At 34.8% G+C, this 26,686-nt stretch overlaps 1 protein-coding gene across 7 annotated transcripts in view; it reads left to right on the top strand.

Moving 5' to 3' along the window:
• The window catches only part of LOC147079112 (modular serine protease-like), a 54,942-nt gene extending 28,537 nt beyond the window's left edge, over window positions 1-26,405 (top strand). For 5 of the 7 annotated variants that reach the window (XM_085953484.1, XM_085953492.1, XM_085953478.1 and 2 more), the window contains exons 14-21: window positions 6,374-6,398; window positions 6,677-6,870; window positions 7,348-7,560; window positions 13,640-13,816; window positions 15,719-15,852; window positions 16,410-16,589; window positions 21,188-21,350; window positions 24,994-26,405. In XM_085953484.1, the coding sequence (XP_085809610.1) occupies window positions 6,374-6,398; window positions 6,677-6,870; window positions 7,348-7,560; window positions 13,640-13,816; window positions 15,719-15,852; window positions 16,410-16,589; window positions 21,188-21,350; window positions 24,994-25,193 (1,286 nt within the window). In that variant the 3' untranslated portion in view covers window positions 25,194-26,405. Of the gene's footprint in view, window positions 1-6,373; window positions 6,399-6,676; window positions 6,871-7,347; window positions 7,561-10,567; window positions 12,351-13,639; window positions 13,817-15,718; window positions 15,853-16,409; window positions 16,590-21,187; window positions 21,351-24,993 lie in introns of those variants that run through there. The other 2 variants (XM_085953512.1, XM_085953505.1) reach the window with 1 other exon arrangement.
• Window positions 26,406-26,686: the final 281 nt, after the last annotated feature.

Below are 26,686 nucleotides of genomic sequence, written 5' to 3'. Positions count from 1 at the left end.
ATGATAAATAAAGTAGGAAGTAAGATCATGTTAACGCGCGTGTTTGAACATGTACCGTTTAAAAAAAAAACATAAAAAAAATCGATTAGGTCAGTTCGCTCAGCCCTCGATATTGGTACCTGATAAGCCTTGGACGAGGAAACAAATTTCACCCGAAATAAGTAATGGCTGCGACCACGCATGTAATTGACGGGTGCATAGAAATTCAAATTTTTCAGAAATTTAGAATAACAGAGCAAGAAGTGACCTACGAGCTTCAAGAGAATGAAAACAAATATGCCTTGAAGAAAGCTGGTCGGAAAATATTCGTTTATGAAATTATTTATTTATTTATTTATTTATTTATAAAAAAGAGTATTACGGCATTACAGCTTTTGGCCAATGCGCCATAATACATAATACATACAAATATCTTAATTACAAATAACAACTAATATGACAAGAAAGTGGAAAAGACAGCATGTGTAAATATTAAAGAAATATGATAATATATACAATTATAAATTTATCCTATTTAAAACGTCTACAAACATTATATAATTAATAAAAAACAAATCAACCTTTATGGTGCCATCAAATAAGCTAATTGCACGATACACAGCATCATGAAACATAACATCTGTCCTGCGACGAGGTATCTTGAAGACGGTGGAGCTGCGAGTGATATTGGTGGGAACATGAAAATTAATATTTGCCAGTATATGCGGATTGTAAATGAACCCACGAAGAAGTAAAAAGAAATGCTTTAAAAGAACAATCACTCTTCGGGTAGACAGGGATTGCATTGATAGCATACCCAGAAGAAAACGAGTCGGGAAATTCATTTTATTGTCATTATCATAAGGAAAGAACCCGTATGTTCTTAAGTAGAGAAATCTAAGAAATCTATTGTGGACTCGATCCAGCTTAATTGTGTGCATGAACCTATTAGGACTCCAAATAATGCTGGCATATTCAAGAATACTCAACACAAATGATACGTATAATGTACGTAGCACTCGGACGTTCTCGAATGATTTTGAAACCCTCATAACAAAACCAAGCATTTTGCTAGATCTAGTACTGATGTTAAGAATATGCTGATTGAAAGTGAACTTTGTATCATACAATACTCCCAAATCTTTTATCTCCGTTACCCTACTCAATATTATACCAGACAATGTGTATGGGAACAATAAGGTGTGCCTTGAACGATTGAATGAAATAATATTACATTTGGAGGTAGCGAATTCAAGTTTATTTAAGATAGACCATTGCGAGATAGCATCTAGGTCAGACTGCAACATCGCACAGCATAATGGGGTTTCAATAATTCGAAAAAGTTTAAGATCATCTGCGAATAGCAAACAAGAAGAATTGGTTATAACTTTGACAATATCATCAAAAAATATTAAAAACAAAATTGGGCCAAGATTTGAACCTTGAGGAACACCAGAGTTTGTTCTAAAAATCCGCGATTCATTCCCATGGTAATCAACAAATTGACGGCGATTTTTCAAATAAGAAGCAAAAAAACATATTATACTATATGACGCGCCAAATGTACAAAGCTTTTGTAATAAAATATCGTGATCAACATGATCAAATGCCTTGGAAATATCTGTGTACACAGAATCAACTTGAATTGACTTATCCATAGAATTTGAAATAAAATTATTATACACTATAAGATTTGTTACTGTGGACCGCCTAAGTCGAAAACCATGCTGCGAATCGGAGAGGCGAGAGTCTATTTGACGGTTGATGTTTATATGTAATATCGATTCAAATAATTTACATGGAGCCGAAAGAACTGCTATTGGCCTATAGTTAGAGATCTCTGATCTAGATCCCTTTTTATGAAGCGGCCTTAGGCGGGTTATTTTCCATGCATCAGGAAAAGTGCTGGATGCTATGATTAAATTAAATATATGTTTAAGCGGAAAGGATATATGTTCGTAACAGCCCTTAACCACATAAGGTGGCAAGCCATCTGGACCAAATGAACTTTTGGGAGACAAATTTGAAAACCCATATTCCATATCTTTCTCGTCAAAAGCTGAGATTTGAATATCTTGCGTTGCAGACGAAGGACCAGCAGAATCGGGGTCAAGTAGCGGTTCTATTGAGCTATAAAGTGATTCAAAATGCTTAGCAAATGCATCAGATATAACATGGTTCTCTATAAGATCATTATTCAACGTCATCATGGCATTGTCTTTTGTAGTACTACTGGAACTAAGCGAATGAATATATTTCCAAAAACAATTAGGATCTGAGACAATATTTCGACCAATCGACGTTAGATATGATTTGTGAGCCGAAGAGATGTCACACTTCAATGAGTTTCTAAGACAGGAAAATTTACTATAATCTGCAGTCCGTCTATGTTTTTTCCACAGTGCATGATAATATGCCTTTGACCTTAGATTATAAATAATTTCTGGCGTAAACCACTTAGGATATGAGTACTTCGGTAGATGAACGAGCCGGCGAGGGAAACAGGAGTCCAGACTATTATAAAATTTATTATAAAAAATAGCTAATGCCGTGTTTACATCAATTTGTTCATATAAAGAGGTCCAATCTGTAGTACTCAAAGAATTATACAGCGCTAAAAAATTTCCATTTGAAAAATTCCATTGCGGATTATGCCTATTCAGTGGAGGAATCGACGAATCATTTCTGTGCGATACATGCTTAAAAGATAAAATTGTGCAAGTAGAGGGATGATAGACATCTTCAGGAACGAGAGGCTCATCACACGCGCTGACCACCGTGCAACCAACGTTAGATAGCACCAAATCAAGCGTCCGACCGAGACTATTTTTCACAGAAGAAAATTGTTTTAAATTAAATAAATTATTAAAGCTGGTATAATCAGATTCAATTATACCAGCGGAATACAAATTAAAATCTCCCAAAATAATTAGTTTTTTGTTGGGCAGTACCAAATTTTCTATTATGTGAAAAAAATCACTGTATGTAGTCGCTGAGCTGCCGGGAGGGAAGTATACAGCGGCCAAGTACAGTGAACAAAAGTTAAAATTAACTTTACACAAATTAAAATCAAAATCATATTCAGTTAAATTTGATCTGGTTGGATATAAAGTTTGTGTGGATAATGCTACCCCATTTCTAATTGCCAGCAAAACGCCCCCACCTCGTCTACCATTTCGACGGTCTGTTCTATGCACAGAATATTCACTTCCGAACAGCTCATTGGCCGATATGGTGTCGTCGAGCCATGTTTCGCTTAGAGCAATTATCGATGGTCGGGCACACAATATACCCTCTTTAAATGTATTTACTTTAGTTTTTAGGCCTCTTACATTTTGATAATAAATCTCGCATGACCGAGGTGCGGAAGTTGTTGAATGATGCTTATTATAAGCGAGTCATGCTGAGGATGGGTGAGGGATTTCTATTGAGTAGTCCGTCATTGATCGCTCCCTCTGCTCCGCATACAGGCGAGCCGGACATGTTGCACTATGGGTCGGGTGGTCATATGGCCGCTTGTGACGGCGGCAGGCAACGCATTTTGGTGAAGCTTCCTTCACGGGGCAGTCCGCACGGTCGTGGCCTGGTTCGGCACAGTAAGAACAGGTGACGTCTTTTGCCGAGCATGATTTGGCCATGTGCCCATATAAGTGGCATTTATTGCACTTGGTTACCCCTAGATAGTTCTGGAGTGGGAAAGAGTCCCATCCCATGTACAGTCTGTCATCTGCAATGAGAGCAGACCACACCGCGGCAGGTACATACGTGATATAATGGCATCTGCCAGTCCTGGGACCCGCCTTGTGGCTGAGGCGTACGGCCTGGTAGGCCTCCTCAGATAGACCCGTTTGCTCTCTTGTAGAGTTGTAAATTGCCTCCCGAAGCTGGGGTTCTGTAGTGGAAGCCGGCATATTAAAAATAATAATGCGAGGCTGCTTTTTTCCTGAAAGTTTAACACTCCGAGCAGTCTCTGAGGTCTCCAGAGCGCTGACGAGACGCTTGGCCTCGTCCTCAGAGCGGGGGTGTACGATAACACCTCCGTTTCTGACGTTTCTAATTTCCGTTATTTGTACCCCAATATCCCTGGGGTTAAGGGACTTCTTGATGAGCTCTCTTGTCGTTTCCGATCGTTTTTCTCCTTCTCCCGTAGGGAAAAAGAGGACTCCAGGCCTTGGTGCTAGCGGCAACAGCGAAGGAAATGCTGACCCGGTGACAGCAGGTGCCGTGAATGGCGCAGCTGCCGGACGCTGCCGCCTTCCTAACGCAGTAGCCCAGGTGGTATCAATAGGGGAGGCAGTGATGGTAGGCTCCTTGTTGATTTGTAATGTGGCAGTTTTGAGAGTTTTCGTCTGCTCTCTTAAATCAGCAATGGCCAGGTTTTGATTTTCAATGCTTAATTGCTTATCACGAAGTTGAATCTGCAGGCCCTTAATCTCGCATTCCTGCGCTACGACTTTTATCTCCAGCTTGGCCATGCACAAATTCTGCCTTCCAACAGCCTCGGAAAGGCTTAGTAGGGCATTATGTAGCTTATCTTTAGAGTCAGCCCTAAGGGAGGAGTGCACTTCATGTAAGCACGTTTGTATGTCATCATAGATGCCATTATTTTCAGGCTCGGTTGTGGTGTCCGATACTGCTGAATCTATAACGACGTTGCAGTCGCTTTCGACATCCGACGTAATCGGGGGTGCAGGCTGGTGGCTTCTTTGTTTGGTTTTCTTTTGCTTTGGCTCTCTTTCTCCATCTTCAGCAGTAGAGGCCTTATCTTGTTGTGATTTGGGGCTCTTCGGCGAGCGTTCCTTTTTTGACCGCTCGCGTACGCGTGTTCCGATTCCTGAAGCAGTTTTTGCAGGGCCTGGAATGTCCGGTAGCGATTCCCCACGAGGAGGGGTCCGTTTGAGCGGCATATTACTATGCCTTTGCTGCCAATATGATTTAAATGTCTGAACGGTTGCTACCTTAGGATTTTGCAAGATCACTTAGTTTTACCGGAGTGTAGGTCATTATAACTAAACACAAAGTACGATATTAAATTGTTGCCTTAATCCATAATAATAATAAGAAATTACAAAATTACAATATTAAACTATCCCGTTTATTTATTAACTACAAAATCGTTATTATTAATAATTATTATAAATATAAGATGAACTAAATCGAAACAATTTGTACAACGTTAACAAATTTTTATGAAACACCAAATTAATTTAACGATTTATAATGATCGTTTATGAGCGAAATAACTAATTAAGCAAAGCAATTATTTGTAATTAGACGGCGACATAAATTTATTGAAAACACGTCTGTTCACGCCGAAGATTCAACACGATTTGGAAAATACAAGTTAAATACATTAAAATAAAGATGTCGAAGAAATTTCTTCTGGACACCTTCTAAAACAAGGTTATATGAAACCTCATCAGGAGGTTCTCCTCTCATCCTCCAGTTAATGGACCCCGTATTCAAGAACTTTTGGCTTATTAAATATCTGCGCTCTAGCAGCTGATGGGTTTCTTGCTTACGTAGACAAATTTAATGTCTGGATGTCGATGTCGAAATCCTCTTTTGCCAAATGACATAACATCAAACCTTTTACTTCCTAGCAACCCTCACACATGAGAATATACTAATATGTATTGTAATATGTACAGCAATTACTGTTTTAAAAAATGTCAAAAATTGTGTCCATTTTAAGCCTATGCAAAATCAGCTTAATGGTTATTATATTTATTATATTATATTAAAAAAAAAATGTTTAAAATATGCGTTCTTCGAACACATTCATATTATTACATACTTACTAGAAATTATTTCCCGGTGGCAATACCACCAGTAAATATTCTCATACGGCTTCTCCCTGCCTTCCTATATCTCATATGTTTACGTGTGTGATATGTCATACTATCTTTGATCCGCTGTTTCAGACTCAATTATTTATCCATGAGCGTCTGCATCAGCCTGGCGGAGTATTTGTAAAGTCTCCTATGCCAAGCACGCCATCGTTGAACTCTTTTATTTGTCAAACAGCGACGCTTATCTGATAGTTCGCCCTCATTCATATTATTTCAAATTTTTTATTGATTGTGTATGTCGCCTAAGGTTACAAGTAGCGCGCTACAGCGCCATATTCATATCTTAATTACCCTTAATCTCTTGGAAAATACACTAATTTCTCGATACTCTAATCACTCGATATGCTATTACCGCACTGTAAGCAACCATACAATTATTATGAGAGTGTTATTTTTTTGTTTTCACGACCCGATTAAAATAAACGATACCCCCATTTTTCAAATTTAGAATTTGTATTTGTTTTATACATGTCTGTTTTATACTTATTCTCCCTGTCTTTCTCTCACACATATTTTGATATGTTTTCTCTTATTTGTTACAGATAATCCAAGAGAAATAGATCCAAGGTAATCATTTATTTATTGTTTATCATTAAAATGTAGTTTAATTAAATAAAAATATGAATCCCTTGAAATCCATATTACTTATATCTTATCAAGTTTTAATACGGTCACAATACTGAATGACGATTTTAAATAGATACCTACCTGGTTTTAAAAAAAACCAAATTATATCCCACAACATTAAATTTTAGAAAAATCGATGTTTAAAAAAATACGTGACTTTTTTAAAACTTTTTTAGACCTATCTTTATTATATTATTGATATAACGTGTATATTTTAGTAATGCATGCGTGATTCCTGCACCTAACCGATATACTAAATATTCACTGAAGGGTGGCATCATGGTGAATCCAGGAGACATTGCTCCACCATACTCCTTCCTGAATGTCGAGTGTGATCCCCATACTATTAACACTTCTCCTACAGTCTTCTGTGACGAGGGTGAATGGAGCCACACGATACCCGTTTGCGAGAGTGAGTTATAGTAATACATGTTTACATAAATAACTTCATCTTTTGATGAAGGACGGCTACCAAGTTGTAGTACATATCCCTACCCTGGGCAAATCGTCATCAGTAAAGTTTATAACTAACCCACGGTCCATTTTTTCACATTACAAAAACAGAGCATAATTACAAATAATATAGGTACATAATATTTCTACAAAAATGTACAGATTATGCAGACTTGGCCCCCAAACCCAGAATTCTTTATCTTCGAGCATTATGCGGCACGTGTGCCCTTAATATTTTTTAGGTTTTTAGCTATATACTAAATATACCTATACACACCTACTTTTAAAAAGACTACCGTTCATAATCAAATATATACATATACCTACATGACATTAAAAATACGCGCATACAAGTGATAATTAATATCTGGAATCTTTATTATTTAAAATATCTATATTATGTAGGAATGATCGTTATTAATATTTGTTTTTTTAGAGCAATGTGACCCTCTCGACTCGCTGACGGTGACATTTTCATGCATGATTCCCACACCGAAGGGTAGGAACAAAGTGGACTGCGACAGAAAAGTACCCTCGGAGTCAACAGCATCCCCCGCTTGCCGGGAAGGACACATTGCTGTCGGCCACCACCGACTGCTCACTTGCAAAAGCGGCACGTGGAACTACCCCAAGCCAGAGTGCAGTCCAAGTTTGTACCTACACTGTTCACATTGCGTGCGTGGCGACTGGCTACATTAGTCTTAGGTTACGGTTCCTGAAGGCCGGTTCAGAATAGTTGAGTAGTTTAGTCGAGTGGCGAATGATTTAGTAACTAAAAAGTGTCCAAACACAGTATATTAGTGAATGACATGTCAAGATGAATAGAGCACAACGTAATAAAGCAAATTTATTGCATTGGACGCTAAAGATGCGCCTAGCGCGTAACAACTAGGTGGCCATTCGATATATTTAGAATGCTATTTAAATATGGTAATTATTTAGTCAGCAGTCAATCTTCGCTCCAACGAAATGTAATTTCAATGACAACTTTACTAATGAACTTGACTAAAGATAACGTGTTCAGACTTGTCTCGTGGCTTATTTGATATTAATTTATTAAGCGGTGGTAGGGATGCTACTGACCGAAAAATTAAAACAATAGATTGTCTCGACTAAATGATTTTACTAAATTACTCGACTAAATTTGTCTGTTCATACATGTTTAGTTAATAAATTACCCGCCACTCGACTAAATTACTCGACTAATCCGAACCGGCCTTGAGACATACCCAGGCATAAACAAATTGTTATGTTTCGTGATAATATGTCCGATTAAGACCGGGTGTAATGCGGTACCTATGGGTAAGCGACAGCGGCACGTGAGACCGCTCCATGCCAGAGTACTCTCCAAGTTATTCCATTCACCATGTTCACTTTAATGTACCTATTTGAGCCCAAAACATATATATTATATATTTATTGCATCTACTTCGATTAGTTATTTACCAACCCCTGTATATAGTCTATATCAGTGACGAAGGGTGGAGTTAGGCTGTTAAGAATGTTAAGATCCGACACGAATAATGCACACTAAGCTTTGTCAGATAAACGTATTTGTTTTCATTGAATTAAGACAACATTATTAATTGTGTAGATAATATATGTTAGTTAAAAAAAATCAATTATACTCTGCCTAATCCAAGCCATAGTAGATAATAGTAAACAAATATTTTTAAGATAGAAGATTATTTGGTACTGTTCGGTTATACGGAATACAGCGGCAAACACATTTTGAAAATACCCTATATACTGGATTATTTGTTAGTTTGGGTTAGTTTAGGTTAGGTAAGGTTAGGTTTGGTTGGGTTAAACTAACAAATAATCCAGTATATCGGGTATTTTCGAAATGTGTTTACCGCTGTATTCCGTATAACCTAACTGTACCGATTATTTTTTATTGGTTTGGTTTAGGCAGAGCTTAATGAATTTAAAAAAAACTAACCATCACCATCTGTAATAAGCATTATTAATTCAACGAAATCAAATAAGTATTGCTGAGAAAGTGTGCACTATTTTTGTCGGATCGTCCATTAGCATACCTAAACAACTAGAACCTATGGTTTAGTTTAGGCAGAATTAAATTGAATGTTAAAAACTAATCATCGCCATCTGCAAATTGCATTCTTAGTTCGATGAAAACAAATAAGTGTGCCTGACAAAGTTTAGTGTGAACTTTTTGTTGAATCTTAACAGCCTATCTCCACCACCTGTCACTGCTCTATTTGGATATTCATAATATTTTCCATTAAAATGCATATGCCAATTGACGCAACTACCAATACATGTTAAACTAGTTGAGATTGGCCTGAATGGTTCAATGTTTCCACAATTTGATTAGTGGATGAATTTTATCTTCCATAAAACTATCAAGCATTTAGTTGTGTAATCTCTTATCGTCTACGCCACTGTTGTGTGCATAGAGAAAACCAGATATTAACATAGTATACACCCTTGTTCTGACATGCCTGTCCGGTCACGAGCATTTGTTATCTGAAATTGTGTGATTATTTTTTAATCTTAGAGTTTAGAGTTTTGACCATCTTGTCAACAGGTTGATAGCCAGAAACAGCTGTCAATGTAAATAACTGAAATATCGTATAATTAACAAATAAAAATAACTTTCTTTTAAAACCATTATAATGAAGGTCTATCACGTGATAAATATTATTAATTTTTTTATGATTATTTTGTGTTCTTTTTATTCGTATACTCGTATATTCCAGAGTGTGGAACAATAAGACCAAAAGGAGAAATATGTTGGATTAGGCCAGGCAATAACTAGACTGCAGTGTTATCATTTACAGTCGTAAAGCTCAAACATAATATTCTTACTCAGTGCTCGAAATGGAAAATTTCACGAACAGGAACGCTGTATAATTTTCCGAAACTAAGTACTTATGCTAATACTTTCTTTACGTACGTACGTACTTTTGATATAAAAATGCAACAATAAACTTTAAACTTATTACGTGGATCTATATTGGGCAGGTTGGTAAGGATTGTCAGCGCCGCAGGCGAAATAATCTTGTTTTAACAAAGTATACCGTCAAAAATTGTATTATTCTTTATTCTTACTTTATCTACTACTATAACCAGTGCATGATACCTCTACCACCACTCGTCAATGATTATAACTTATATTATTGTCTCATTTGGGATAGATAAGTTTGTAATTAATTAGTCATAACAAACAACATATCCACATAAGTACCTTATAGATTCAAATTAAAAATTTATTTACGTACTTATAGAAAATTTTACGAATTCCATTTAAATACGAGCACAGAATATCAAACATCAAGAAATAGTATTAAAATAGTGTTTAAAAAATAAAGAAATAGTATTAGAAAAACAGTAAGTGCCTACCTATACCAAGAATTAATAAAACAACGTTCACATAAACTCGTTCTCACGCAGGTGGAATATAAGATTATCCGAAGCGATTTGGTTGAACATAGTTATTTCCTGCCCAATTATCATTAGCAATTATTGCACCTTGGCAGAACAAACAACTTAGATTATCAAGAAAGTTATAAATAATATATAATAAAATCAATACTAAGTACCAATAATGGCAGACTTCTCATTTGTACTGGGTAGATATAAGTTGGAAAAAAGTACGTAGCCTAAATACATAGTTCTCTTTTAACTTTCAGAATGCAGTATGTAAGCATACGTCTTGAGAAATCAATCGGATAAAACCATGGATAGTACCCACTATACACACAGCTTTAAAGGATTCTCAAAGATTTATTTTAAACCTTCTCCACTATAAGGGGGCATAAGGCCGTACCTACATCTAATAAAAGTTTCAAGTCATCCAAACAACGTAAACATAGCATTATTTGTAATTAAATTACCAATGGTGTGTCATTTTCATTTATATAAGATAAAACATCACGGAAGGTGAAACTCAGGTTGCTAAGCGCGATTCTTATAGAATAATATAAAATTGTCATTAATTAGTACCTACTATATTCAACATTATAAGGACTAATATTGTATTGTATGCATGTTATGTTACAATGGTGATGCTTTGGTTACCATTATTGTAATATACATCTACCACCGTATTTATTTAATAATCTATGACTAACACCACCTAAAATAATTAGATGTCCGCACTGCACACATAGGTACCTAATTTGTTAGTTAGTACCTACTTATTCTAAACGATTCAATCTATGTTGTTTGTCCTTCCCTACTCACTATATTATTGCCATGGAAATGATAATAGGTACCTACATACAATATAGATATTATGATAGTCGTACATTTTTATTGAAAGATATTCCTATATTTTTTAAAACAAATTTACAAACACAAATTATGTAAAAGTTCTCTACACACTACCCATGTATTATTTCTATTATTTTTAAAGTCACAAGCTACAATGCATGTAATAATAATTGTAATACAATAGGAACGTCCCAAATAAATAAACTCTGCAGAAGGCTATTCAATATTTTTTTCTGCCCAAACCATCAATAGCCCAAACACATTTTTGTAGAAAACTTCATTCATTATTAAAAATTGGGGTTTACGACTTATCATAAATATTTTTTTAACACGAGTCAAGTTGTTGAGATGATAATAATTATTGAATCACAGAACAGATGTTGCCACTGTATTGTCCACTGGAATGAATTCCTAATGTTTTCGCAGATTTACACGAAGTACCTACTACGTAATTAAGCCTTCATTATTTTTATAAATATCCACAAAATTATCAAATTGTGCGTGTGGCCAGACAATGGTTACCTTAAGTAAAATAGTTAAATCAGTTTGGATACCAGCGACAATAGTATATAGGTATATATTATGTAATAATATAATTATGTAAAAATGGCGAATTTGTATCCCACAGGAAAGTACTTATTAAAAACGATAATTGTAAGGGTGATTATTCACCTAGTGTTACGAATAAAAAGCGAATTTAACATAATAGACTTTTTAAAATATCATATTATAAAGCCTATTATAAGGACAGTATTCATCCACAGGTAATTAATAAATAAATGTCAAAGGTTAAAAATCCTCCTCCTGTAAAATAGTATTTTGGTTAATTCGCCCTTTTTACAATACACCGACGATAATTATAAAGGTGCTGAGAATTTTAGCCAACTATTAAGAGAACAAATTGTTATTAAAAAATATGTTCAACACAAAGTTAAAATTAAAACACAAAACTTACCAGTACCAACAAAATTCACTTATAAATACACAAAAAAGTATACTCATCATAACCTATGGCAAATAGCGGCGCTCGTGGTGCAGTGGGTAAGGCACTAGCCTTCCGCCCGAGCGTTCTGGGCTCGATTCCCGGTGAGGACACAATATTTATGTGTTTTTCTCAAAGCCTGGGTGTTTGTGATTGTCCAAAACTACTAACAAAACCACCTTGTACGAAAAAGCAAGGACATGGTTATTAATAATTCTAAAAAAAAAAAAACCTATGGCAAATAAATGAATGAATGTAGTAGTTATATCACAAGATTTATTGTACTATAGTCGCAATTCAACAATAATGTAAATTACAAGACAAATGTAAACATCGTAAAAATAGGGGTTTACGACACGTCATAAACTTTTTTTAACAAAAGTCAATTGTTGAGATGAATACCATCTGTTGCCCCTTCAATGGTTATTGGAGTGAATTCCTAATGTAATGTGGTTTTAGCAGATTTACACGAATTACCTACTACTTTATTATACTTTCATTATTTTTATAAATAACCACTCAATATCATTTTTTAAATGATCAAATTGTGTAGGTATGTGGCCAGCGTTACGTTACCTGCGACAAAATATTTGTCAATAGTTTCGGTTGACACGTTTCGCCTGATGACATTTTTGACCAACTTTTTACGATTACAATTTTTTATTAAAAAATCAAGTTAAACACACAGTTAAAATTAAAACACAAAACTTACTAGAATGTAGCAAAAAAAAAACACAAAACTAATAATATAAACAATTTTGTTTAGAAACGTATTTATATCTTAAATAAAACAAAATATTTTAAAAGGCAACTAATAGAAATATTATAACGGAATTGCACGAGTCAAATTATCAAACTTTTTTGTATTAATTTATTTAACCACCGAAAAAACAATTCATTCACCCGAAAATAAATGGCGAAGTAATAATTTTTGTCACTCCGAATAAAATAATTTAATAAATTAGTAGGTAAGTAAATTAACAATGCGTTAGAGTCAAAGGCAAGATTGTATTGAGATTTGAAATGTTTCATCCTTTAGAAATTATTAAACAATGTATACTTTATTTTTTAAGAGTTTTCAAATAGTGTCAGCAAGGCACATTTTTTTGGGTAATAAAGGAATTTACGCTTGCAGCTAGTTGTTTCTTGTTATTTAAACAATGCATTTAGGCATGGACATATCGTCACAAAATAAGAAGGTTGACAGAAATTTAGGGATGTCATAATTTTTATTTTTAACCCTTGCACGCCCGGCATAACATAACTTCGTTAATTTTTAATTTTGAGAAAAACTTTAAAAGATACATTCATATATAATTATCTCAATTTAACGAACCGCAACGCAATTTTAAATGAATTCACGAGCCGGAACGGTATATTTTGGAATTCCACGAACCACAACGGCGCTCCGGTGCGTTCCTGTCTATTCCGAGCGCTGTTCTTACTCCAATATTCGATGCATGGTGTTCCAATGTTTGTTGAAAAATAATATGTCTATATATTTCAGAGTGTGGAACAAGAAGACCAAAAGGAGAAAAATATGTAATTGCGGGTCAAAATGCTACCAAGGGAGAATTCCCTTGGCACGTTGCAATATATACTCAATACGGACAGGAAGGGCAGGACTTGCTTCCTAAATATTGGTGCGGGGGTAGCATTATACGCAGGGATCTTGTCATCAGTGGTATGTTCAGAATAAATGCAATACCTATAATCGATGTAATAGTAATTGTAACATTTTTTTATATACGATAAAATGACATGAGCCCCTAATTGGTGTAGTAATATTTTAGAATCGACAAAAACTTTACTCTTGTTATAAGATTAAATCAATACCGCTTAGGAATCATACAATTATTGCTGTAAACCCCATGAATGGACCATAATATGGAGAAACAATAAATCTTGTTATTACACGTATAGTATTGTCTTTTAATTTTGGTTCCGTCTTCCTTTGAAGGCTCGCGAGCAAATTGCAGTACACCTCCCTACCCTGGGCCGGTTGTATCTGATCCCACATTGAGCCACTTACGGAGGTTGTACTGACAAGATAATCTGTCTGCCTATGTTTCTGTCACCCTCTACCTTCCTCTGATTAAGAGTTTTAGTAAATCGTACTTCTCATTGCGGAAAATTTTACTGAAGTATGAAGGTTTTCTGTGCTTGATAGTATATAGCTATACGTACTCTTATCTTATTGGCCAGTCTTAAAACTTCCTTATTGCTAATGTTATCACCCTAGGACATATTATTATTGTCTTCATGACACGCCGATGGAGGCACATCTCGAACGGCTACAGTCTTCTTATTGTCTATTTGTTTAACATACAGGCTTTAACTCCGTTGACCAGTGGGTATATAGTACCTGATCCTCTCCATCGATTGCCAGATCTGTATTTTTTTTTCAAAATTTCTTCTTGTCATCTCAATCCTGATTTTAATCTCATGTTCCGGGCTCCAGTCTTCGTGTAGGCGTAGACAGTAATCGAAGTTTTTTACATGTCCCTCCTCCTTTCGGGTCTACCATCAATGTACAAGTGAATATCTCTGACTTTTTTATTTTCTGGCAATAATTTTATAATTATATGTAATCACATGAAATCAAACCCGTGTAATAATATGGTGTTATGTCGCTGATTAACATAAAAAATGGTTCATTTGCGGTATTATAATTACACCGATGATTGGTATGTATAAAATGATTTTCATAAAATAATTACATCCTTAAAACTTAATCATTTCATTGATCCAGTGGTCTCTAGGCCTACCTTGCGGATGTTTTGTACCTCTTGGATACCACTGGATGACTAGATTTGTCTAACGATTGTCCCTTCTTTGAGCTATGTGTTGATTAGATATACTTATTGTAAGTCACATACTTACGTTATAATCGATTGTAAATATAAATTCATGAAAACTATTTTCCAAATATTAAATTGGTAAGTATGAAGGTACCGATGTATTATGATTTGTAAGAAAGGAGGCTCAAGTTTCAATTAATCCATGTTTGTATAATTTCTACAAAATAAATTGTTTTAATGCATAGATTTATTTGGAAATTTTAAATTAAACTTCATTTTTTATCATATGGGGCCTCAAAATCAGTCAGTGCGTCGGGCTTATACTTCACTAGACGCGCCACTTTCCTCGGATATTGATACATTCCACCTTGCGCGGATGAACAATATGTGGACGTTGGCATATAAAAGTGTCTTAACATAGAGTCTACTACTTAGTTCATTCGGTGTGCTTACATGTATTTCATAATTTTTGTATTTACTCTTTTACAAATATTGCTTCTATTTCTTTGTTTTTTTATATAGTGTTTTAATACTATTTTTTTATATAGTCTTTCATATCGAGTTGTGAAAGTCTTGAATTTGTAATGTGTAAATAAATAAATTTTAATTTGAATAAGAAAGCCGACGCGGCAACAGCTCGGCCGCCGTGGGCCGTTTAAAAGGTTGGCGGCTATTAAAAATATGGCACTCTGAATAATTATAACTTATGACATGAATTGTTTTCAAATTAGCATGAGAGACATAGCTCTGGTAATGTGTATTATATTGTATGTACTTTATTTCAGCTGCTCATTGCTTTTATAACGCGCTAAAAGAAAAATCTCTTGACCCCAGCCTATTCACTATTGCAGTCGGGAAAATATTTAGTGAGTTCAACCATATTGAAGACTCCACGGAACCAGAAATCCAAAAATCCGCGGTATAAGTTTTTATATAATAAATATGAAAAATGCAAAATGTGGCGTTCTTCAATTTCTTTTTTTAATCTTGATTAATATAAATGGATATCAGAATGCCTTTTGATTTAAGAATGGTTACAACTAAATAATATGAAAATACCCTTCATGAATTTAATATAATATATGACTATCGGAGCCAGCTGTCTAATCACATACCTAGTGGTGCATTTTAATATAATAATGAAATAGATCTAATAATAACAGTACATACGCTTCAACTAGGGATGTTATATTACTCATTGTTGTAGGTATAAATTTAAATTGTTGCGGTAAAAAGTTTACATTGTGTTTTTCCCTTGAGCAAAATACTAATCGATTTACTAAATAAATCTAAAACGGGGAAATGAAAATTAGATCGATAAATTGAGATAGTTATAGAGAGCTTTGAAATTACTTTGAAATTCATAACGAATCTGCTGGTTTCATATAGTCCAGCATGAAATAAGGTTCATGGCCCAGAATTATCTTTAAGGACAAAGATACACGGTCATTTCATTATGATTTTTGAATATTTCAGGTGATAGAGATTAGAATTCCTGAATTCTATAGTGGCGAGACTACCAGTTTGTCTAATGACATAGCGATAGTGGTTCTGGAGACCCCGCTTAATTTTTCCAATTTAATTTTGCCAATTTGTTTGGATCTCAAAGATGATAACTTTGACAAATTGCAGACGTCCCCCGGGGTAATTGCTAAGGTATGGTGCATTTTATATATATTTTAGGATAATATTTTTATGCCACAATGTATTTAAAAGACGATTCGCATGAACTAATGCGGCCACGGTCACGACCAGAGTCGTTACGGCCACTGGCGCTATTGAACGCGCAAATATAGATGCTGTGGCCATCCACGTTTTGAGTGCACGTTGAATAGCACGATTTCACGTTAAATTATGAACATCGTTGAGTACAACGACACTGGTAGTGATCGTGGCACTACGTTCATTGCGTGACCCTCTGAAAAGTCTAAGCATAGAGTTAGAATTATTCATAAAAATATACATTAATTGCCTGTGGTACATTAAAATTATATAACATATTATAATTGTACCTAGGTACCTACTTTTCCTTTAAAAAAACAATTATTTTTGATTTATCGTTTTATTATAATATATAGTAATACCTTTTAGAACTCAAGTGTGTGTTGTGGAGTCCTTCATTCGTACATTTTTATGTTTGGGGAGTGAGAGACATTGTAACGGACACAAATTGATAAAAATGGATAACACAGATGTTTATTTTATAATTCCGCGCAGAATTATGTTTTATTACATTAAAGCATGGACAAGCATTGGTTTTATTACATTAGGATGAACATTGATTTTAAAACGTATCGCCAGGAACTTCCACTTTTTCACGGCACTGCAAATTTAAGGGTTGATTCATTTTTGTTACATTTCACAGTATTCACTTTTATTTATTTCACTCTTGCGGTTATACGATTATTTATTAACACGGGGACACTGCAAGGGATATACTGATTTATAAAATCGAGACGGATGGAGCTTACTTTATTCTTGGCGGCCCTCTCCGCAAAGGCACAGGGGCCGCGGGAGACGTGTCTCCTGGTTTCGCGGGTGAAATTGTACTAAAAGTATTATTTTCGTCTACCCCCTCGTAAGATGCGGGAGAGGAGCTGGCGGGGTTACTTCCTAAATTTCTGACAATAATGTAAACTGCCTTTCACTTTGATTTTTCGAAAAGGACTCGATATGGGGCGATATGATAGGGGTGCGGGGCGGGTTACTTGTTAAAGCTTCGAAGCCTTAACTGTAAATTTTGGCTTGATGTCTCTCCGGTCGGAGTCCTTTCCAAGAAATTTTCGGTTTGGAGGTGCATGGAAATGAATACGCAATGGTTTTGGCAGAATTCGTTTACGAAATATTGTTTTAGTGATATCTCTCAGGGGTTGCAAACTTGCGGGGCGTAAAGTGATTTTACGGAACGGTAGTCGTTGTTTAATGTAATGTTTCTGATATGGAATTGGCGACGTCTCTTCGCGAAGGGTTGTATTTGGTATCAAAAGGTATTTATATTAAATACGAATATGGCAAAATGGCTCAAAAGGTTTTTTTAAATTTATAATATATTATAATAAAATATAATTTATACAATATAATTTATAATTAAATATAATATTGTGTTATGAACGAGTAAGTGTTAAATAATGCATATTTAGATGGAGGAGATGCCAGTCTGTCTCGCTAGGTTTTGTAGATAGCTTGACGTCCTAATGTAATGGTGATGGATTTTAATAAAATTGTGAAATATGCATAGACGGCGCCATAGTTGGATGGTAGATTTTCATCCACCTTAGATAGTTTGACATTTTGCTGATATTTCAGTTTTACGATTTGCATGTCGTCCGTCACTGCCAATATAAATTTGAGGTCATATGCGTAGCCTTCACAATGTTGTCTGATACCACGTCAGGCTGCTAGTCCAACAGAACAGCTGGCAATCGCCGATCGCTACTACTGATATTTTGATACAATATGTGTGTAGGTATATAAATGTTTTGTTAAATCACGTGCATTTAAATATGATAAATAATACATCTCAATCATTTGAATATAAAGCAATATAATATTATATCATATGATATCACATAATATGTGATTAGGTATTATAAATAGCGATCCAATATAACGTGAATATTAATCTCCCGCGATCCCATTTAGATAATAAAAGAAGGTTAGCAGTGTAAAAAATAAATTTGAACATATTTTTGTTTTGTTGTCCATAAAAAATAAGTGCTTTCAGTCATAGAATAATATTTAAAAAAAAAATCAAATTTTTAATAAAAATTTTAGTCTTTAGGCGATGTTTTTACTTACCAGAGGCACCGAGCGGAAAAATACTTAGGTATCTTGCAATTTGAGACATTTTTTTGATAATTTACAATTTCAACACGCTCGATTAAGACCAAGGGTGGTGCGGGGCAAGTTTCGGTGGAGGGCGCTTAACTTCAATGTGTTAAATATACACAACGTAACTTCATTTTCTTTTCGTAATTTCCATCTGCTTTTCTCTTCTGGCACTTTGCATTAAAATAAACTCAGTAAACTTAGTCCGAGCTCACTTTGAGCGTAACAATCTAAGTCTTGGGCATCTTCTCTCAGGACACTGTCAGTCCAATTGTTTCAGATGCTTCACATCACCAATTGTAGGGTCTCGCGATACGCTCGATTAGGACCGAGTGTGGTGAGGGCGTAGTTTCGGTGGAGGGCGCTTAACTTCAATGTGCTAAATAATAAACATGTATCTGAAAACATTAAAAAGAAAAATATTTTTTATTTTAAGTCAAAGATAAACAATTGTAAAAAATGTAATAAAATGTGAATTTGTTAAATTGGACCTCATCTTTTTATGAAATATTTTTTATGGTCATATTTATTATTAAAATTTAGTTTATTAAGTTTTCTAAGCATCGCCTAAGAGATTTTAAGTAATTCATAGTTTTAATATTTTTAATATAAACATCATTTTTATAAAAATATAAATGTGTATAACTTGAAATCCTTTTTATTTATATCAAATCGAGCTTCAATATTGGGAACATACCTAAATAAAATTTATAAGAACGGTAATTTATATAAATATTATTGTATTTTGGTTTTAATGTGTTCAATTATTTGAACAGGATGCATTTTAGGAGTGTAAAAAAAGTGACAGTCGAATTGTGGGAAGTCAGGAATGTTAAGTGTAGATAGATTATCATTATTGTGATACCTACCTAATAATAAGACCATTTCCTTTTGATTTAAAGAACAGTGTTAAAATGACGATTGTTTGCCACACTCGTTTATAGAGACATTAAAATATAATTTTAATTCAGTAATTAACGTAAATATGTCAAAAAAATATTTTAGGTTAAAGGGACATAATTTTTGAGGCGATCGTATGAATAAATTAGCAAAAAAATCTTTCGAAAACATGGATTAAATGAAATAAAGTATGTGTATCTGTCGATATGATTAAGAATAGTCTGTCAAAAATGCATTTTAATTTTAAAATCTTTTATATGGGTCATATAAAGAATCGCCACCCAGTGTGGCAAACATTTGGTTTTTTTCTCACAATCGAGATCGTAGTAAATAAAGTCGCGAGTCGAATCGGAAACCTATTGGAAAACAATCAAAAATAACCGTATCTAAAGGGAGATTTTTCATATATATTCCATACTATTGTTTTTGAAAAATAGCGGGGATGATTTTTGTTTAAACCTATCGGGCATGACAAATAAGGCACACAATCGCTCGCCAAAACGGAAAAGCCAGAGGATAATATTAGTATTAGATTTAATTTCAAAACAAAATAAATAATAAAATATATTACTAAAATGCAATAAATAAATTGTAGACACGATCACAGAAAAAGTAAAAAAAGAAATAAGAAAAGCGAATCGACTGGAAAATTAAGCATAGTTGTCAGAAACTCAATAAATCAGGTATTTTTTTTTGACTTTCAATTTTTGAAATTTCGAATTCTTGTCTTATTAATTTCTTGTGCTAGTTTAAAAAAATCTTAAAAGAAAGCTTTTGGTTTCAGCTGTTTCGCCAAAAAACACTTTTTTCAGTGCGAAATAGCTTTTGTTTAGATGTTACTTTTAAAAAACAGTCAAATTAAATTCTGACTTTCCAATCTCAAAAGATTTTTTTTATAACATTCGTGCTAAACATTTCTGGAATTTTCGAGATTCAAATTACCTTTATTATACGTGTACCTTGTAAAATATTTTTAAGCCCAAAGAAATGCATGCATCTGACGCCCACGATGGTCGAGCGACTCACGCGTCAGCTTACAATGTCGTGGGTGCCAGGTTCGAATTCTGGGCCTAGCAAATAAACATATTGTTTTTCAATGTGTTTTTAGAGTCGGAGTATGGACGTAATAGGTTGAGAAAGTGGCAAATATTAATTTCTTGTAAAAAAAAACTGATTTTCTCACGATCGGACATGGACAAAAATGCATGCAAAGATAATAATATACAAACTCTGAATGACAAATCGGTAATTTTAGTAGGATGAAAAAGATAAGGTGACATACGCTTCTGAACGGAAAGATTGGTAATATTATAACGAAATCAGCCATTGATCCAAAAATATACCATGTCCAGATGAAAACGTGGAAAGTACGAGTTTATCATCTTTGCATAGAAAATTGCAAATTCTCTCCTGAAAACTAGTTATTTTAGAGACATATCCATGTCTTTTCGCGAGCAATCCTTTTCGTAAGGAATGATAGATTGTATTACTATTTTGTTTCATGATCATTAAATATTAAATTATAGGTAGCAGGATTTGGTCTAGTGCAGAGAGACGTGCAAAAGGCATCAGACACATTAATGACAACAACGATGCCGATCGTCTCCTACAAAGATTGCAAAAAGAATTCTCCTCCCGAGTTTGAAAAGTACATTGTCAGTGGCAAACTTTGCGCAGGATATCTTAATGGTAAGTATCCCCAGTCTTTCATTTTAAATACTATAACTTGTCATGATGCCTAATAACAATAGTGTAGTAGTAGAGAATAGTATAAGAATCATAGAAACGCCCAGACTACACAAATACATTACATAAATTATGTATTGTGGCATCTCGAGCGAATGGAACCCAAACCCAGTGCTTTACGTTCAGACTGCGAGGGTACACCTTAGTACAGCGTTTCTTAACCTTTTTGATCTGCGACCCAATCTAGGGTAATAATTTTGGTTCGCGACCTAAGATTAAATAAATAAAACAGCACGCACTAACAAATTTTTTTACTGAATACAGTTTTGATAAAAAAATACATTTGATCCTATTAATGTGAATCTTGACTTTGGATAAGCTTTGAGAGTTCATCAAAGTCTGATGTTATATTAACAGGCTGCACCGTAGGTCTTCTACTGGCTGCAGTCTATTTTACTACGGTTTTAATAGCTCGTATTCTTGTTTGTCCAAGATTTGTATTAGACGATTGAAGATTTTTAACTAATTTCCCGACTAGCTAGACATTTGAAACTTTTAGAATACATCAGAACACGACGACAATGCATTCTTTTAAAACTTTTAGCCATCTTTAAACAGAATTGAATTCATTTTCAGTTAATTCTGTTTTGTATGGAAAGCAATTTTGGAAAAAATTAGTAAAAAGTAAAACACTATTATTGGTCGCCAAGGGGGTCCTAGCAACTAAATTGCTAATATATACGTGCGTTACTATGGAAATCAATATCAAATGTCAAAATGACATTTCAGTATTCTGTATTTAGGTATTCAGTATTTCTATCAAGTACAAAAAAAGTATTTATTAATACATAGAATAGTCAAGTTTATATGATTCAACAGAAAATTTAAAAGCGTGGTATGTAAAAAGTTCTTTTTATCTTGTATTTATTTGAATTTGGATTGATTGGAAACAGAGAAGAGGGCGTCGTCCCGAAAGAAATTATTAGTCTTGACCAGTGCGATTGCGTGAAACGTAAACGTTAAACAATATTGGCAGAATATTGTTATGTTGAGAATATTTCGCGACCCACCAAATATACCAATCGACTCAATTTTGGGCCGTGACCCATTTGTTAAGATACGCTGCCTTAACACCATGTACGACAGCAACCTCAAATAGGAATAATAATAAAAGAATAAAAAAATCCCAATTAACATATTTACATGTTTTTTACCATTTCACCCAACATATTTACTTCCAATGGGTTAGGCCCTAATCCATTGGAAGTAAATATATAATATGCGGCTTTAGATGAACATCTAAATGAAAGCTGATCTCGGGACTTCGGTATAAAAGTGTCGACCGGGGGATGTCAGGGTAAAAATTCATTATGAATGTAGAGTTCATTAGATAGGTGCTGTAATAATCGATTAATAACATATTTCAATTGTAGAATACCTAGATACCTTAACCTTTCTAACCTCATAGTCATGATTAGCCCGGTGGCGGAAGGTGGAGGTAGAATGTTAAGAACCGATATAAATAGTTCACACCTGCACACCAAATGTTTTCAGTAAAACAGAAAACAACGAAAACAAATCAGGATAACTAAAAACGTGTGCAATATTTTTGTCGGATCGCCCATAGCATACTTGTGATATTATGGTTTGGTTTAGGCAGGGTTTAATTGAATTTTAAAAACTAACCAGAACCATCTGCAAATTGCATTCTTAGTTCAATGAAATTAGTATGACTGACAAAAGTTCAGGGTGCATAATTAATGTTAAATCTTAACAGCCTACCTCCACCCCTCGCCACTGCTTAGTTCACACCAGACCTGCCCCGCCAAAACGGCCATAAACATATGGCGTAGGCTCTCATAAATATACATTTTCAGGGTACTGCAGTCACCTCTGTTCAGTGGTGTCCTGGTACTCCCAGTTTCCACTCAGTGGTGATCCGGACTCGAAAAGTCCGCCAAGACCGAAAAGAACAAAAAAAAACACTGTCGTCACCCTCATCCACCATCAACTACTAAAGGCCCTGGAAGACTCTAGGATCTCGTAAAGGCCATTTTAATTCTGCGTGATGATTCCGCAAGACGCACCGGCTACATCCTCACATCCCTCGCAAATACTAAGACGTAGTCGTCACGATACGACACTCCTCCGATTTCGCCTTCCGATGAACCATATCTGGTTTCCGCTATCGACTACACTTTCTCCTAAAAAGACCAACTTACCCTTCTGACTGCTGCAGCATCCTGATATGAAGACAATCTAATGCCACGCTACGGAAGCGGTTGGAACATAGTGGAGGTATCTATGAGGATGACTCCAACTCTTAATTAGTTGAAGACGCCAGTGGCAGTGGTACCAGCGCCATGAGGATAAACTCCTCGTAAGACAAAACATGTCTGTCCTCGGCACGTTCACACTACCCCGAAAGATATCATTCATAGCTGCCCCAAAGGGGTATAAAGTGTCACTTAATCATCTTTTTAATGATACTTATCGTTAGCTCCGTCTATAAACTCAACTTCGGAACTGTTGACTAGAGGCGGAAGAAACCGGTCCAGATTTATTAAATAATAAAAGTGGAATAAGTACTTAAAAATTTGCGAAGGCTGGCCGCCCACTCGGCAGCCAGGCTGCGGAATCATGGATGCGGCAGTCACAATACGGGGCAGCCGGTTGTAGCAGCCAGCAGTCAATGTCACCAGTTCACACTGATCGCGGCCTCAAGATAGACGAAGCGGATGCAGTTATTATTTACCTCTTGTACCAATGGGGGGGGGGGGGAAACATTATTGGATTCACCCCCTGCTTCTCAAGCGGCACTCAAAATGTGTATTTGAAAGTTACGAAGTTAGTGTAGTCGTAGTCTTTTAACGAGCTATTGGACACTATTCGAGAATCAATTATAGGATCTGATACTTGAATGCGAGCTGGTATAACTCCTGAAGAAAAATTATTTGTAACATTGAGGTGTATGTACATAAAATAAAATTATGTGTTTGATTTTTTTTAAATCATTTTACAAATTGAATATTTCGACGATTAACTTCTCAAATCAAACTCTCTGTATCAAAAGACATCATATAATTTGTCACAGAAAGCGAGAAAAACCATGTGACGTCTACACAAAGCCTCCCCTTCTTCAAAGCTTTTTGTTGCAGTGATGGTTTAGGAACGCTGAAGTCCGAAGCGGTGACAATTTTTGAGAACCTTTTTCGAAAACTGCCTACCTGATAAATTACCACAGAGCTTTAAAAATACAATATGATTATTTTTTATTAATTATCTGTGAATTGATGGATGTTTTGTCCTCAGATTATAAAAAATATGCACCTTTTTTAGATTTCAATACTTTTTTATTAAGCTACCGCCTAATGTGTTTCACGGAAAAATCACCACTGAGTAATTGGGCTGCTCAATTTGGATGAATATCGTTTGTATGTCAGTTATGGAGTTTATAAAAAATATATTTTGTCTTCGAGCCTATCATCTTTAAACGTATTTTGTGACTTTCATTCGCAACCTCCCGAGTCTTGCATCCTATCCTGGTAACTAAAATATGTCTCAAGATCACAGATCTGGTACTCACCAAATGTATAAACATAGTTTTCGTTAGACAACTGACAACAAATTAATATTCTGTTTTCAGGCACTAGTGTTTGCAAAGGTGACAGCGGTGGTGGTTTGGTAGTAAGCACCAAAGTAAGGGATATCGAGACATGGTATCTAAGAGGCATCGTAAGCACAGCCCCTAAAAGCGAATTTGGCGATTTCTGCGATCAGACGTACTCAACTTTTGAACGACCATTCGACCACAAGACTTTTATAGAATATTCATTATATTACTGATGTGCCATGAGTGGCCTGGTAGTACTGTATCATCAATTTTGCTAAGTTTTATTTATAATGAGCATAATACCGTAACATCAAACCTTCTGTGACTCACACATGACAATAAATTAATATTGTAAAAAGTAGGTATGTGCCATTATTCATTGTTTTTAAAAAGTTTGAATTTTTGCTATGCTAATAGAGATACCTTTACAAATTTTTCCTTAACTACGCCTAATGGTAGAAACACATTACGATCACATCATGTAAGCGCACATGCGTTCATAGTCAACTCGTGCCACGGGCTTAAAAAAGTGTGGGATGTCATTTTATTGGTATTTAAAATGATGTCAGACTGATGCCTCCCATTCAGCATATTTTGAACCAAAAGCGAACAGTGCCTTTTAGTAAAATCTGCTCAAATATACCAAAACTACACTAAGGTCACCTCAAGTGTATCACACCACATCACTAGTCTCACGCCAGATTAAACTTTTATTTTTAATTTCTGAGAGCTTCACACATTTTTGATTTTAGTGACTACAAATGATAGGTTATTGACACAATATTATTGTTGTTGGTCAGTTTTTATTGATGAATGTTTTTATTGTCATATCACGACACGTGAGATCATGTACTCTCACATGTCGTGATATAATACTAATAATAACTAACAACCTACAAAAATATTTTGTCAATTACCTGTTATTTGTACCCCCTTTCCAAACGACTAAAATAAAAAAATACGTGAGATCGCGTGACTGAAAAATGTATGAACATGTATAAAATTTAAAAAAAAATGTTCTATCACGCGTGAAGCTGATGGTGTGGGTGGCGTGATACATGTGACATCACCTCAGTGTGGTTCTGATATACCTAGTAAAACGAGATTGCACGCGGGAGAAGCTTACTGTAAGCTCACGTAATGTGATGTTAATATTATGTTTCTCACATTAGTGATACAAAACCCATTTTCTGCTAACTGTTCCATACTAATCTGGTTGGTTGTATGCCCGTTCTAATACCAATATGTTGATCAATAAACAGTCTTAAGTGTTGTCATGTCAAAAATGGTGTATTCCTTAAACACGTGCAAAATCATCTAATGATTATTATATTTATTTATGTGTTTTACTTTTTTTTCAAATTTTCTAATTCAACTCTTTGCCCTTTGATGATGATAATAAATAAGCCAATATAATGAATAAATTATTTGATTAGTAATATTAACATCTTGTTTTATTTAATTCCTATACTATACTTGCAACTTTCCTGATAAATATTATTACGGTAGTGCATTATTGTGATTTGAAAACTAAACCTAAAAAATACAAATTTAATTACACACGAGCGTCAATAAAAAAATAAGGTATTTAATCACACGGAATAAAATTGCATGTCAACATTGACTACAATTTATTATTATTACAAACTAGCGAGTACCCGACATGCGTTGGAATGCCACTCAAAGAAAGAAATTGTTTGTGTTTTAATTCTGTTTATTGAAGTGC

The sequence above is a fragment of the Rhyacophila brunnea genome, unplaced genomic scaffold (genome assembly GCF_057557595.1).
Source record: "Rhyacophila brunnea isolate RB1 unplaced genomic scaffold, BYU_Rbru_1.0 scaffold_10, whole genome shotgun sequence".
NCBI classification, from domain to species: Eukaryota; Metazoa; Arthropoda; class Insecta; order Trichoptera; family Rhyacophilidae; genus Rhyacophila; species Rhyacophila brunnea.
This window is presented reverse-complemented; position numbering and strand designations above follow the sequence as displayed.